The 14,620-nt window shown below is 38.9% G+C and overlaps 1 protein-coding gene across 1 annotated transcript; it reads left to right on the forward strand.

Moving 5' to 3' along the window:
- Positions 1-1,874: 1,874 nt before the first annotated feature.
- Positions 1,875-11,434, forward strand: LOC139455278 (A disintegrin and metalloproteinase with thrombospondin motifs adt-2-like). Its single transcript, XM_071236830.1, has 6 exons — positions 1,875-2,233; positions 6,657-6,875; positions 8,720-8,992; positions 9,501-9,707; positions 9,999-10,071; positions 10,326-11,434. The coding sequence occupies exons 1-6, from the start codon at positions 1,918-1,920 to the stop codon at positions 10,534-10,536; spliced, it is 1,299 nt and encodes a 432-aa protein (XP_071092931.1). The 5' UTR covers positions 1,875-1,917; the 3' UTR covers positions 10,537-11,434.
- Positions 11,435-14,620: the final 3,186 nt, after the last annotated feature.

Below are 14,620 nucleotides of genomic sequence, written 5' to 3' on the forward strand. Positions count from 1 at the left end.
AATCCGATGTTTTCATAGTGGTATCTGATCCTTGAGTTTGTTTTGACTCTTTATACAGGATTACTGGTACCAATCTCATTAAAATCAGATCTTAGTTCTCGTTGCATTGCGGGTCACGTCAGACGAACCTTTCACAAACTCTGACCGACCAATGGAATTACTGACAATAAGTCGACATTAGCCAATCAGAAGGCAGCTCTCTCATGCTTTACGGCACTAATTTCAAATTGGCGACTACGCTTCGAAACATATTTTGACAAATTCTCTCTTAAACATTTGAAACCTGAACAAAAGAACATTCTCGGATGGCTAATATATGGTCTAGGTTGTATAGGTTCAGCTGTTAAGCCCGTCACTATCGTTCGGAATACTCCGTTTTAAAAGTTTACGAGGCTGCATGATTAGAAATCACATTCCGATTGTCACTTTCATGATCTGGTAAGCGACGCTCTGATTGGTCGGATTTGAAAGGTCGTTCTGACGTGACCCCTAATGCGATCAGATCTTTGTTTAGCGGTAGCTAGATTTAAGATCTGATTTTAATGAGATTGTACTGGTACAGGCTGAATGTCAAGCGGTAACTTGCTGTTCACTGCAAGTGTATCACCATTGGCTGCAATGGCAGATGCAGCACCATTGGCGACCATATTACATCAACCAAGCCTCACAGTCATCCACCTACCGAGAATGTAGAACACATCCGCATCGTCGCCAGAATGAAGGAGCAAGTGAAGACAGACATCATCCCTGTTCAGCAGATCTACAACACCGAACTCGACCGAGCTGACGAAAATGTTGCTGCCACGATGCCGTCCTTAGCCAGTGTCCAGGCTGCTCTCTAACGACACCGCTCCAAGTCCATCCCACCTCTCCCAGAATCCCAAGCACATGGGTTGACTTCAATGCCACGCTCCCTCGAGCCCTGTGGAATCAACACGAGAACACAGGTCCACGCTCCAACAACCATCTTAAAGGTTTCCACAATGGCCTGAAGAAGAGAGCCCATCCCAACATCATCCAGTTTGTCAAAGAACTCAAGAAGATCGAGACAGCACATAGGTGGTCAAGAAGGCAGATTGGACTGGGTGGTGCCATGAGACCTCGTGCTCGTGTTGACAGAGACCGAGATGCAAGGATCGAGAGACTGAAGCAGCAGCAGAGACTGGCAGAAGATCAGTGATCAAGTTTCTTGATGCAGTTGGACATTACATCAAATTACAGTAATTTTGTTAGTAATGATGTAGTGTTGATGTTATAAAACATGAAGATGATGGATATAAATGTACAGTGTTATGATAATACATGTGTATTTATGATATTTGATGTTGTGAAAACATTCGAGTTGTGAAGATAAATGTACAGCGCTATGATAATACATGTGTATTTATGATATTTGATGTTGTGAAAACATTCGAGTTGTGAAGATAAATGTACAGCGCTATGATAATACATGTGTATTTATTATATTTGATGTTGTGAAAACATTCGAGTTGTGAAGATAAATGTACAGCGCTATGATAATACATGTGTATTTATGATATTTGATGTTGTGAAAACATTTGAATTGTGAAGATAAATGTACAGCGCTATGATAATACATGTGTATTTATTATATTTGATGATGTGAAAACATTCGAGTTGTGAAGATGATCTCATATTAAATTAGAGTATCAAAAGTTATTTACATTCTTTGTTATCTTGTTGGAAGAGTTCATTTTACTTAAGGGATAAGGGTACAAGTGTGATGTGCACTCATCCATAAATTTGTTTTGTAGGCGATATTGAGGTGTAGGTCAGGTGAGGACATTGTGTACAGCGACGCCAACGCATTTGAATAAACTATAAGATAACACTGTTTTCCTATTTTTCAGGAAAGTGTTGCCATCGCAGGATACTGGGTTCAGTCACACTGCTGACATGACTCTCCTGAGGGTGTACGTCGCCGTGGTGCTGCCCCTGGTGGTGGACTGTGTGTGTGAACCCGGTCTTCAGGCCTGTGAGTGGGAGTCCTGGGGTTTGTGGAGCTCCTGCACCAGAACATGTGCTGGGCTGAGAACCAGAACACGGAAGATGTGCTGTGGAGTTCATGTTCCAGACTGTATCGGTAGCTGCAGACGACCAAACACGTCCGTGGAGACGGAACATTGTGAGACACACTGTCCTAATGGTGGAAGCTTCATCGATGGCTACTGTCACTGTCCTCCTCTCAGATATGGAATTTGTTGTGAACGAGGTATGTTTATCGTTTGTTTTCAGGCATTAGGTTTGCCAAACATCTCGTTTGCCTGCTGGTTTTAGATGAAATGCCAATTTCACATAAACAGCATTAATGTTGTATATGTAATTAATTTCTTTATGTGAATATAGGGGAACAGGTGACCTAGTCTCCTGAGGCTACGTTTTGGAGGCAATAGACACGCATTATAATACTTTTGATATATTATCGATTGCTAACTGCATATTCTGCAATTTCTGTAAGTAAAATAGGTGTCTGTTTCTTGTAATTGCAATATTTCTTTTCGACTTTGCAAACAGACGATAGATACCAAATACAGTAACATATCTTGATGGTACGGCGTCAGCTGTTATTCCAGTTCTCTCCAGAAACCATTTGTAACATTATATTCAATATAAACATACAAAAAGAGCTAATATTAGTGTCAATGAGTTTCTTTTTGCACAATTGCTCTTTCGTATAAATATTCTTATTCATAACTTTATACTGGAATTGTATTAATTGAGTGTCTCTTGTTCATTTTCTATATTGATATCTAAATATATCCTTCCAAACCAAAGACTCTGTTAGTTGCCTTTGCCATTTAAAGCATACGAGGGGTACATTACCAATTTCAAATAAGATGTCATAAAATGGTCTACCGCCTTTACTTTGATTTGATCTTAATAACAGTGCCAGACATGCTCTTGGAACACCTAAATAATAGACTCGGGGGGTATTGTTGATTCAGATGTTGTAGAGCAGGATCAGGTCTTGGTCTTGTTTTAGGATGACAACCTATCTGCTGGTACAGAAAGTTAGACTACACCTATAAATAAGGTGGTGCCTACTTTTCTGCACCAGCAGATGGGTTGGATGGGTGATGGGCTTGTTGTTGAAAGAAGGTCATGTAGATCTCAGTTAGGATTGGAGAAAGTGGAAACCCCATGGTTAGGCCGCGAATCTGATTGAAGTAATACCTCCAGGTGATGTAGGTAGAAATGATTCAGGCGGTGGTCAGTTCGATAGTCATAAGAAATCTCTGCGTAGGCTGAAAAATAAAAATTGGTTCTCAGGCTATAGCTTTTGAAAATATCGTGCAGGTGGGCGGCTGCTTTTTTGTTGTTGTTTTTTTCTTGGTTGTGTACAAATTAGTAGGAATCAAAATCCGTATATCGCTGCGTATAAGGCGAGTTTTTCATTACTAAAAATAGGAGGCTTTCAAGGGGTGGGGGTGAGGTTCCTCTTATACACAGGTTTGAAGAGGATTTTTTTTATGTTGTTTTCCCCAAAACAAACACATTACTGTGAGCATGTAACACCGGAAATACCATGTCAGCAAATCCATACTGAAGTATGGAAATTAATCATGTCATTACACTGCCTGGTTGTAAAAAGAGTTTATAATATTTCCGGATTTATATTTGTAATCTATTTCATTAATTTTATTCAACATTTCATTCAATATTGTTTCACTTCATTTCGGCGAAATCGTATGTGAAGTGATCGGAAGATGGCACAACTCACCGTTATTTACAGCAACCACGGTCATATTACCGCTATTGACGCCTTTAAACGAACTTTTGTGGATAGAGAATGGATATATATATCATAATGCCATATACTGAAAGTCCTATTTGTTGTAGTCTGACTATTATATGTCAACATAATTTTTTCGCAATCGCGGCCGCGGGAGGATCGACTGTGATTGGTCTAATCCTACGAAAACATATACGTCAATAGCGATCAGCTGAACCAAAGTGCTACGCTTATTGTTATTGATTTATTTTACATGAATATAGTAAAGCTGCAACTAACATGATATTGAAATAAATTATCCCTGATCAATAGTTTCAGATACATATCTTCCGCTCATTGTATCAAATTCTTTTAAGTTATATTATTGGGTATACGAGAAACGTATACAGAGTATACATCTGATTGCTACTTCCGGCTAAGTTCACGAGACAAGACACACAGTAATCTTAATCACTGCATATAAAACAATACCAATCAGAACAAGAAATACAATTTAATCGGTAAATCATCATGTCTAGTGATGTTTTATCTCAAATTTCAAATTTGTATTGGCCAAGTTTAATTGTTATGATCTGTTCGTTTTCCTGAATTCGCTGAAGGGATACGATGTAATTTTATTCTGCGGAAGACAAACATGTTTTCATTGCAAATGTAGGGACTTTGTATGCATTCGTGACCAACTCGTGTTATTCCGGGACAAGCCGAATAGCATCTCGTGCCCCTCTCGTGGCCATTTTTGCGACCGGGTTCCGTCTTAGCGCAAACGTGCATATCAAATATAATTGTCAACTCGTCGCGTAATGGTTCACATATATTTCCCGATAGATTATATATATTTCAGATACAATTTAAATCACATCTGGACATGCGGAATTATACAGTATGATTGAACACATTTATCTGTGCCTTGGGTATATTTTTAGATGCAAGACATATGTAAAATCAAAAATTATATCTGAGGGATTCTTTGCCGAAGAACTTAAAATCATGCGCGCATTCTGATTGGTTTGTCGTATTTTCGCACATAACATTCATCGATAGGGGGACGAGTATATATATAAACTCACTGGAGTGTTATTTCTGTAGGTTAAGTACGTGGTTATCAACACAATGTATTTATATATAAAAATATATGTTTGGGGTGCTTTCCTTGCATTTAATGTGTTAGCTGTAGTTGAAAAGAGCGATTCAGCATGAAACCAAATCTGAAATGGGGCAAAACAGTTGTTACATAGTGTATGAAATACCCTCTGAAGACATATATTGCAGTCTCAAACTTAGAGGTTTTAACTCAATTTCAGAAAAAAGTGATAAGGGAAGGCAATTAGATCTAGGTAAAAAAAATCGGAGCAAAATATAATTTGACTTTTTGGTAAGTCACCAGTCCTTTCATCGGAATTTTAAGAGAGTATGTTATTACAGTGCTTGGTGTTAGCCCAAATTACTTCAATCCTCTTAATCTTTCAGAGGAGGTTATGTTTTCAGGGGATTATTGTACGGATATATTTCGTATCAAGGTTTCTTGGCGCAATCCACCAACGATTGTCGAGTTTAATGATCTTCAAGTACGTTTCAAGGTCAAAGAGAAAAATTACTTTCGTGACAAACATATTTTTGTTATTGATTTTCAATTACTTTCTATTTGTATACAAACAGATATATTTCAGCAATTGATTGCAAGAAGTTTAGGATAATTCGTATATTCTTTGAACTGTTCAAGAGTTATCCGAAGATACCGGATGGTATTTGTGTATGCACGGGATCTGTCAGCTCATTTGTTGTATTTGAAATGAATTGTATAAATGTGATTAAATTCCCTCGTTTGTTTCAAGAAAAGGATCATGTACTCCTTATCAACTCGTATAGCGTTTCCACTGCAAATCGACACACTGGTTGACCAGCCTGTGTTTGTACCCTTCGTCATCACTCGCTCAGTCGTGTCGAACTGGTCAACGTACTGTTGAAGCAAGTCAAAACATCTTGAATAGCCTTATAAGAGTATTGAACAATGTGTCACAATAAAGTTATTTGTCGAAAATATACGGTTGTGAAACACATCATTTTGAACCCGAGGATGGATCTTTCAGTCATTTAAATTTATCGATGTTGACACCACCCTTTAATGACGATTGTACGATTAAGCCTATACCAACCATCCCCAACTTAACAGTTTTGTACGTTTGTCATCATACACAGTATTTCTCGAATTGTACATGTGAAACGCAAGCTCAACTGACAAAGATCACTTCTAGTCAATTGGCGTCTTGGACACTACGGTAGTAAGGTTATTACAATTTACGTAAGAATTTATTACATTTTACCGCAAGTTGAGATTATTACAATTTACGTCAATTTCTATTACAATTTGCGTATTACAATTTACGTCAAATTTTATTACAATTTACGTTGTTATTTCAATTTAAGTCAAAATTATTACAATTTGCTGCAAGTATTACAATTTATCTTTTTATTACAATTTACGTCGTAACAATACGCAACCAGATTTTGCAACCGGTTTCAGTTTGGTCTGTCAACGAGCGAAAGTTGTTATGTATTTACACTTAATATATATATTTAACGTGGGTAATAAATAAAATACCACACTCATTCTCGTTAGATACCATAGAACGTTCACGACTTTCGTAAAAATGGTAGCTAACGAGAATGAGTGTGGTATTCTCTATGTATTTCATTTACACTTTTATACTAGTACTCAATGCCTAATAAAATTTACCAAAAACATTTCTGAATTTTTAGCAATATCCTATTGAAAGATATATTGGTCATCACACACTGATATAGTTTCCACTATGTAACTTACAATGGATAAAGGAAGATCAGATTAACATCATTATTGTAGATGAGGTCGACATAACAAACCTCGCATTTATATGTTTACCAGGCGAGACAACTGTATCTGGTGACTGTGCCCGACACTGCACGTGGGTCAACTGGTTGTCATGGGGAGGCTGTAGCACAGGCTGTGGCTGTGGAACACGAACAAGGGAAAGATGGCAGTGCTGTCAAAACTCGGGGAAAGGGTATAACTGTGCTGAGGACTGCAACTTCCGGGGTAACAGCACTGAAGTGAGGGTCTGCACCCAAGAGTGCATCAGGAATGGTAAGGGGCAAGGGTCTTATTGTAAAGACGATTGATTTATTCCGGGTAAATGATACTCCAGAGAAAACGTGTAACACAGTGAGAAAGAAATGATTAGACATGATTAGACTTCAACAGCCAAAGCAGACAGCAAATTAGCCCTCTCAGACCACCGGCAACAATTCCCATGCTATCAAATTTATCAAATCCTCTCGACGAAACATCAGGATTTCAAGATTTCACTAAAAATAAGATCCGTGAAGGTCCGGGGTAGAATAAGTCTTCAGAAACCCATGCTTGCCGTAAAAGGCGACTAACGGGATCGGGTGGCCAGGCTCGCTGACTTGGTTGATGCATGTCATCGATCCAAATTGTGTGGATCGATGCTCATGATATAAATCACTGGATTGTCTGGTCCGGACTCGATTATTTACAGACCGCCGTCGTCATATAGCTGAAATATTGCTGAGTGCGGCGTTAAACAACCAACCAACCAACTAAATGAAAACTCCCAGAAGCTATAGAAGTCCGCCTTCACCAACGTCTAATCACCAGAGATAAAGGAAATTACATCTCGCCTGCCTGAAGATCTACTCAAGCAATAGACTTTTCTTAATTAGCATCCAGTCGTTCTTGCAAAACTTTCTTATCCCTTTAACCCTTATCCTTACTGTACAACTGTTGTCATTACCTGTTCGCTATTTGGTATTCCTTCTGTACATCTGGCCTCAGTCAATTATCTGTGTGACTTGTTATCTTGTACCTGTTGTGCTTAATGGTCATCTGCTGCTCATCACAACATGTCATGCATATATAACACTCTTCACTTGGTCGTAGTCACTCCAGCTCAAAACGGCGTAAGAATCTACATCGAAACGTCGCTGTATGCAATAAACCCGACGTTGTTAGCCATAAAGTTGTACGTTTTCATATTTACTCAACAATTTCTATAACACAAATCTAACAGATACAAATGGTTGATTTCCTAGACTTCTTCACTTGCATCAACTCCCACCTTGCTTCAATTTGTGAATTCGTTTAAAGTGTTCGCCTTCCTGACAAAGCCCTTCACTCACATGTCAGGGGCATGTGTTCACCATTTATTGCACCAACACATATCTAACATCCTGTTACAAAGTAACCGTCCTTTACAAAATGCCGATATTTATGTTAACCAGTCGAAAGAAACGAGAACTATCTTGAAACGTCCGAAGTCACACTGTTAATATTATCATCCAAAATTGTGATGTTTGGTTTTTGAACCAAATGATTAAAAGATAATTGATTGACAACGGACAATAAGTATTTAACGCGCACAACGACTTGGTGAAATTCTTTCACATGCTAATTGAATCACATTCAAAAGTTCGTAGTTGTCTGTACGTATGTGGGGCGGTCGGGTAGTCTAGTTGTAAAAGCGTTCGCTCGTCACGCCGAAGACGCGGGTTCGATTCCCGACATGGGTACAATGTGTGAAGCCCATTTCCTGTGTCCCCCGCCGTGATATTGTTGGAATGTTGCTAAAAGCGGCGTAAAACCCATACTCACTCACTGTACGTATGTATACTCAAGTCTTTGAAATGCATTTAGAAGTGATACACAAAAGGAAGAGAATTTATGGATGTCAACTTCTTTATGATGAGGAACACATTTCGGAGTATACTTACTCCTTCATCTTGTGAATAAATGCTATGAGGCAGAGAACATGTATATGTACATGTACCTGTTAATTGAACATAGAGGTTTAAGTGCAAAACGTAATAATGACATAACCACTTGTATACGAAGATGGATAAACATTCTTGTGATGAACAGATGATACATACACTTCACCTGAGCAGGTTTTGAATAATGTCTTCATGTAGACAGGACTCGGACTTGCCCCCTTTGTTCCTGGAACGCGTGGCAGCCATGGAGCAGCTGTAGCCAGACATGTGGAGGAGGTCAAAGGACAAGGTCACGGTCACCCTGCTGCTGTGAAGGACAAACCGTTAAGGACTGCCTGTACGACTGCAGCCTGTCTCAGAATGATACAGTTGAGTCCGAGAGCTGCAATGAAGTTTGTTTCAACAACGGCAGTTTCTCAAGCAGCATCTGTGGCTGTGGACGAGGCTACTCTGGATCCTGCTGCTCTGATGGTAGGGTGCTTCTCTATCTGTTCCTATGTATATGGTGATACACACAAATTTTTGGATACTCAACATGCATGGCCCATAGCGCAGTAAAAGCTGATTCCTCATTTGGGGTATTTGATGTTTTTGTTAATCCGAGTGGCGTAATGTGAGCATCTCTGATTGTGACCAGCCTGGCTGTATATGAATGTAGTAACGATAGAACGGCAGTTTCAAAAGCAGCATCTGTGACTGTGGACGAGGCTGCTCTGGATTCTGCTGCTCTGATGGTAGGATGTTTCTCTATCTGTTCCTATGCATATGGTGATACACATAAATGTTTGGATACACAATAGGCTTCGCGAAGCAAAAGCTTGTATCTCTGTAAGGATAATTGGAGTGGCGTATTTTAGGTATATCTGACTGTGATGAACTGTATAATGTATTTTGCTTAAACAGGAAAAAGTGACATTAATTCCATTTTGATCATGTCATCATAACTATATTTAATCAATCAAAACTAATTTCATTTCAGAGGTAACAAAAGACAATTGTTCCAAATGCACCTGGGCGATGTGGGAACCATGGGGGCTGTGTAATGGTTCCGAGAACGGAGAAGTAACGAGAAAACGATTCCTCTGTTGTCGCGTGGGGCAGAAGGAAGACGAGTGTTACGCCCAGTGTAATCGAGAGAGACACGAAACTGTAGACGTGAAACGATGTGACCTATTTGTAGTGAAAGGTTGGTTGAATGAGAAACAGTTACTTGCTGTTAATCTGGAAATTAATGAGTCTCCAAATTAATACGACTGCTGACCCCTAGCCAAGCTAGTATCATAATGTCAGAATACTGTCAAAATAGATCATCTGTAAATGCATATGGACTCCTGTGAAAAAATAAATCTTGGTTTGAATGATTACACAGAAGTCGTAATCAAGCTTTTCAGATACTGAAAAACATATACTTCAGGAACGTAATGACATATTCACTAATTTTATTTAGTATATTTAACAACATGGTTAACATTTTCAGATTCAACCAAAATTCACTTCATGTACACAATCATCTCCTCTGTCGCCTCCGTCGTCCTTACGTCGCTTGTCTGGTAGGTATTCGTCTATAAACCGTACCTGGGCCTAACAGCTTAAGGATTGAGTGACTTGAGTTTAACGCTTATTTGAACTGTTGATATGACTTAGTTCACTTCTGCTAATTACAAGGGTTACCATATGTCTACTTCACATAGCGTACCATCGAGGAAAAGGCGACAGAAAGGACATCGTAAGGTAAAGTAACATGGCAGTGCAGAAAGCATGCATTAGAGATGCAGTTGTACGTAATGTCAATATTTACTTTTAGGATCGTCTGTCATTGCATAAAGTATGGGCAGCGAAGAACACCCCCAAATCAGGAACTGTCTGGCGTGGCAAACCATGCTACTGAAATGGACCACTATACCAGTTTGTCTGCTGCGCGAAGAGACGTGGTTCACAACGACTACCAGAAGACATCTGAGGAAGATGATGGATGTGGGCACGTGTATGAAACACCAGAAAACCTTCATATGTAATGCCGACCAGTGATACTTTATCGTGTTAAACGTTTATGAGTTCTCAACAGTGAGTAAGGGGTTTTACGCCGCTGTTAGCGTTCTTCCAGACATAGGGGCCACGGATGGCCCAGTCGTCTAAGGCGCCGCGATTCGCTGTGCAGAGTTGCGTCCCTTGGGCACGCCAGAAACCCATGATTGTGGGTTCGAATCCCGGTTCGCCCCAATTATGTTTCTAGGTTTGTCAGCACCATACCCGTGCTCCTGGGTTTCACCGAAGTGGTAAACGTCTGAGACTCGCATCACTTCGGGCTTTCATCCCACATTAAGCTGAAACGCCGTGATATAACTGTAAAACCAAACTCACTCATTCACTCTTCCAGACATATTACGGTGTTGGGCAGCAAGAATGAGTTTCACAGATAGTACCCTCGTAGGAAGTCTTCGCAGTAAGGGCTCCCCTTACACATGACACATTATGTCAATATGTTTGCAAAATTTGTTATTTGAAGATGGTATTACCAAAAGATAATAGTTTGAGTGGTTACATAGATTATCATTAATAATAATCAGTAGATGGAGAGTGTTTGGGGAAGAGATGTGTCCTGTATTAGGAATAAACCTTGTAGTTTGGGGGATTGGCGCGCTAAAATACTGTTATCAAAGGGAAGCTACTCTAGGGAAGCGACGTCACGTTTCTTTAGAGTCTGCCTGGCCTGTCATGACGCTTCGCAGCAGGACTACAAAATGAAGTCAGACATCCCACACAGCGACTAAGGTCTACAGATATTGATACTGATCATGCCACAGCGTCCTCGCTAGTTTTCTTCGCAATTTATATCTTAAAGTTGCCTATACTCATATGGAAAGTTGCTTCCCTTTTACACACGGGTGATAGTATTAACAATTATTCCATTAATTTATCAGGGTTCCAGATCGTCAAGCGAACGCCAAGAGACCTAACCTTTTATATTTGCATATTTAGCCGTACATTACTCCAGCGGATACCGCTTATATCCGTTGCCTTAATCCTGTCGAGAAACCTACCCATTACATGATAACACCATTTACCAATACTAACGAAAATTAACCACAACAATTAGTAGAAATTCTAAATAAAAACAAATCATTGGATTTTAGTTACACACAAACAAAGAACATATCTGTGAGTACATGAAGACCATTTGTCACGCGGACACTTCCTGCAATGCCAGGGTGAAGAAGGTCACTGATTGGTTGTATAATTACTTATTTCATATTCATTCAGTGATATAACTCTTGTTTGATTCCGTTATTCGGATAGCCTCACGACTAAACACGATCGTCATCTTGGGCAAACATATTTATGTGGAAATCATTGAACATATAGCTAAGATAAAACACTAGTCGTGTTAGTATTAAAACGACGCTGAACCTAAATGGGAAGTCAACCAAAATACGGCGCATCCCATTCGACTAAACAGAAGCGAAACAGGTGTAGGAGGTGGCGAATAGGCATTGAAACAGTTAGCCTATAATTTGAATTGGACCTATCACAATATGTACTCAAAGTGTAAATTGGTTTGATAAGAAGATATATTACAGTCACATAAAATACTATTGCTTTGACATGTTATTTCTTCTTTTTGTATCAGTTCTTAATTTCGATAGGTTCTTTATCTTTGTAAAATTAAACATGCCGTTAAATGTAGAAAATATAATCTTATTTAAAATCGTGTAACCTGTTTTCAATAAAATGCTGCTAGTAATATATCATAACGATGCGGTCATGTCCTGCATTTTTTCGCTTTTTACCTTTGTGTTTCAATTATGACATCTTTGGAGTGTAAAACACTCAGTGATTTGTGTGTAATAAGTATAAAGTTGTAGTTTACTTCAGGAACCCATGCTTGCCGTAAAAGGCGACTATGCTTGTCTTAAAAGGCGACTAACGGGATCGGGTGGTCAGGCTCGCTGACTTGGTTGATGCATGTCATCGATCCCAATTGCGAGGATCGATGCGCATGATATTAATCACTGTATTGTCCTGTCCAGACTCGATTATTTACAGACCGCCGTTATATAGCTGGAATATTGCTGAGTGCGGTGTTAAACAACAAACCAACCAACAACCAACTACTCTTTGCGCATGAAGCAAGACTGCGGGGCTACAGAAGTGATTACTAATGCACTGTAGCCATTGGAACATCACCGCCAATTAGTAATAATGCTCGGGCGTTCAGGGCCACGGCTGTGTTAAGATATAGGCGTTACCATATTCGCAATGCTACGACCGCTTTGTCAAACGGGGCCAAGGTATTTTATTAATCTTCTTTATTGATTAATTTTGTATATTTATTGTTTATCGGCTTACATATACCTCCCATGTTTTACTGCTAAGCTTGATTAAGTTTTATATTCATGAATTATTTTGTTCTTAATTGTTTTTACATTGTTGCTGTTGTTGCCACCTACTGTTTTTATAAACAGCCCACATCAAATACCCCATGTTAAAACCAAGTTATAGACCAACAATTTCATATCCTGAAGGAGATTCAGAGTGACAAAACACTCTCCACAAGACTGCATGACAAGAAGGATGACTTCAATTGTCCAACTGTCAAACCTTCCCTTGATGTCGAGCAATATTCCAGCAGCTCCAGCCTTTGGAGTTTACATTTCACTTTTTTTAGATAAAATCGAGCATGATCTTTCCACTAAGGTTTTAAGGAAAGCATACGACTCTTGCTCAGAAGTTGTTCAAACAAGGTTACAACATTCAAAGCTTCAGTTTTATTGCAGAGTAGAGGACAATTCCAACTTTGACGCATCAGTGAGAAATATTATGCAATGATGTCCGATGCAATTCCCTGTTTTGACGTGTTCCACATGTTCCCGTGTTTGTACAGGTGAACAATTGGTTTGCCTTTGTATGTGTTTGTGACGGGTACCACCGGTGGGGCAGAATACGCTCTTCTTTTTTCGAACACATGGTATCATCACTATTTGATAAACACATGCTCATGATATAGACGGAATCGTACTATCGACTCTGCTTTATGCAGAGATTTCTAATGGACATTGACAGTGTTTTGTCACTTTATTTAAACACAACAATGTGTCCAGGGAATGATTCTTTTTAGTAAAACCGAAACATGTTATTTCTTTCAAAGCCTCCCCATAACACCCTCCTATCAACCCACCCCACACGCAAGATCAATTGGAAGACTACTGGTTGGAACGTCTACATGTACATAACGACACCCGTTAATATGCAACGTATTCATTCAAACGTCGTTACTGACAACGATTGAAATGAACTACTTCTTAAAGTTGAACATGTGACGCAATGTACAAGTGACAGCTCACACGGAAATGCACAACATTGCTAATATATCCTGATGTACCAGCATCGCTTTAAAGAAACACTCAGTAAACGTTCCTGTAAAATGTCGGAAGATGAAACTTGTATGATGAATGAACGTCCATACGCTATGCTGAAGACATGAACCTTTTTATGGATAAGAATTCCTTTATTGTTCCTTACGACGCTTCAAGGCTAATTCTTATAACTCACCATGTTACTGATTCTTTCTTACATTATTGCATATAATCTCTTTGTTATATTTGTAGGTTCTATTGATATGTGTTTACTTTATTATTATTATTATTATTATTATTATTATTATTATTATTATTATTATTATTACTATTATTGTTGTTTGCTGTTGTTGTTGTTGTTGTTGTTATCTCTCCACTGATGTGTGTGTTTCAACACCGTTTGGAAAGTACATTTGCAATATTACCCATGATTTCAGCATATGTTTCACACGTTGTTTCGTATGCTTGATAATATTCACCACACATATCAATCTCTGTTACGTGTGCCAAAACATTAACACGTATCCTATATTATCAAATTGTAAGTTGTTTCCGTTTAAGCAGATTAGAACAACATCTATCAGGCATTGTTACCCGTGTCAACAGCTTTTGTCATTTGTTTCTTATTTTACCTTATATTTCTTGGGCACATATCACGCATCATTAAACTATTTTGAATTTTCCATAATTAAGTGTATTTTATATTTATGTGCGAAAATCAGAACTGTACTCAAAGAGTGTTTCA

The sequence above is a fragment of the Haliotis cracherodii genome, unplaced genomic scaffold (genome assembly GCF_022045235.1).
Source record: "Haliotis cracherodii isolate W230 unplaced genomic scaffold, xgHalCrac1.p SCAF_11, whole genome shotgun sequence".
NCBI lineage: Eukaryota > Metazoa > Mollusca > Gastropoda > Lepetellida > Haliotidae > Haliotis > Haliotis cracherodii.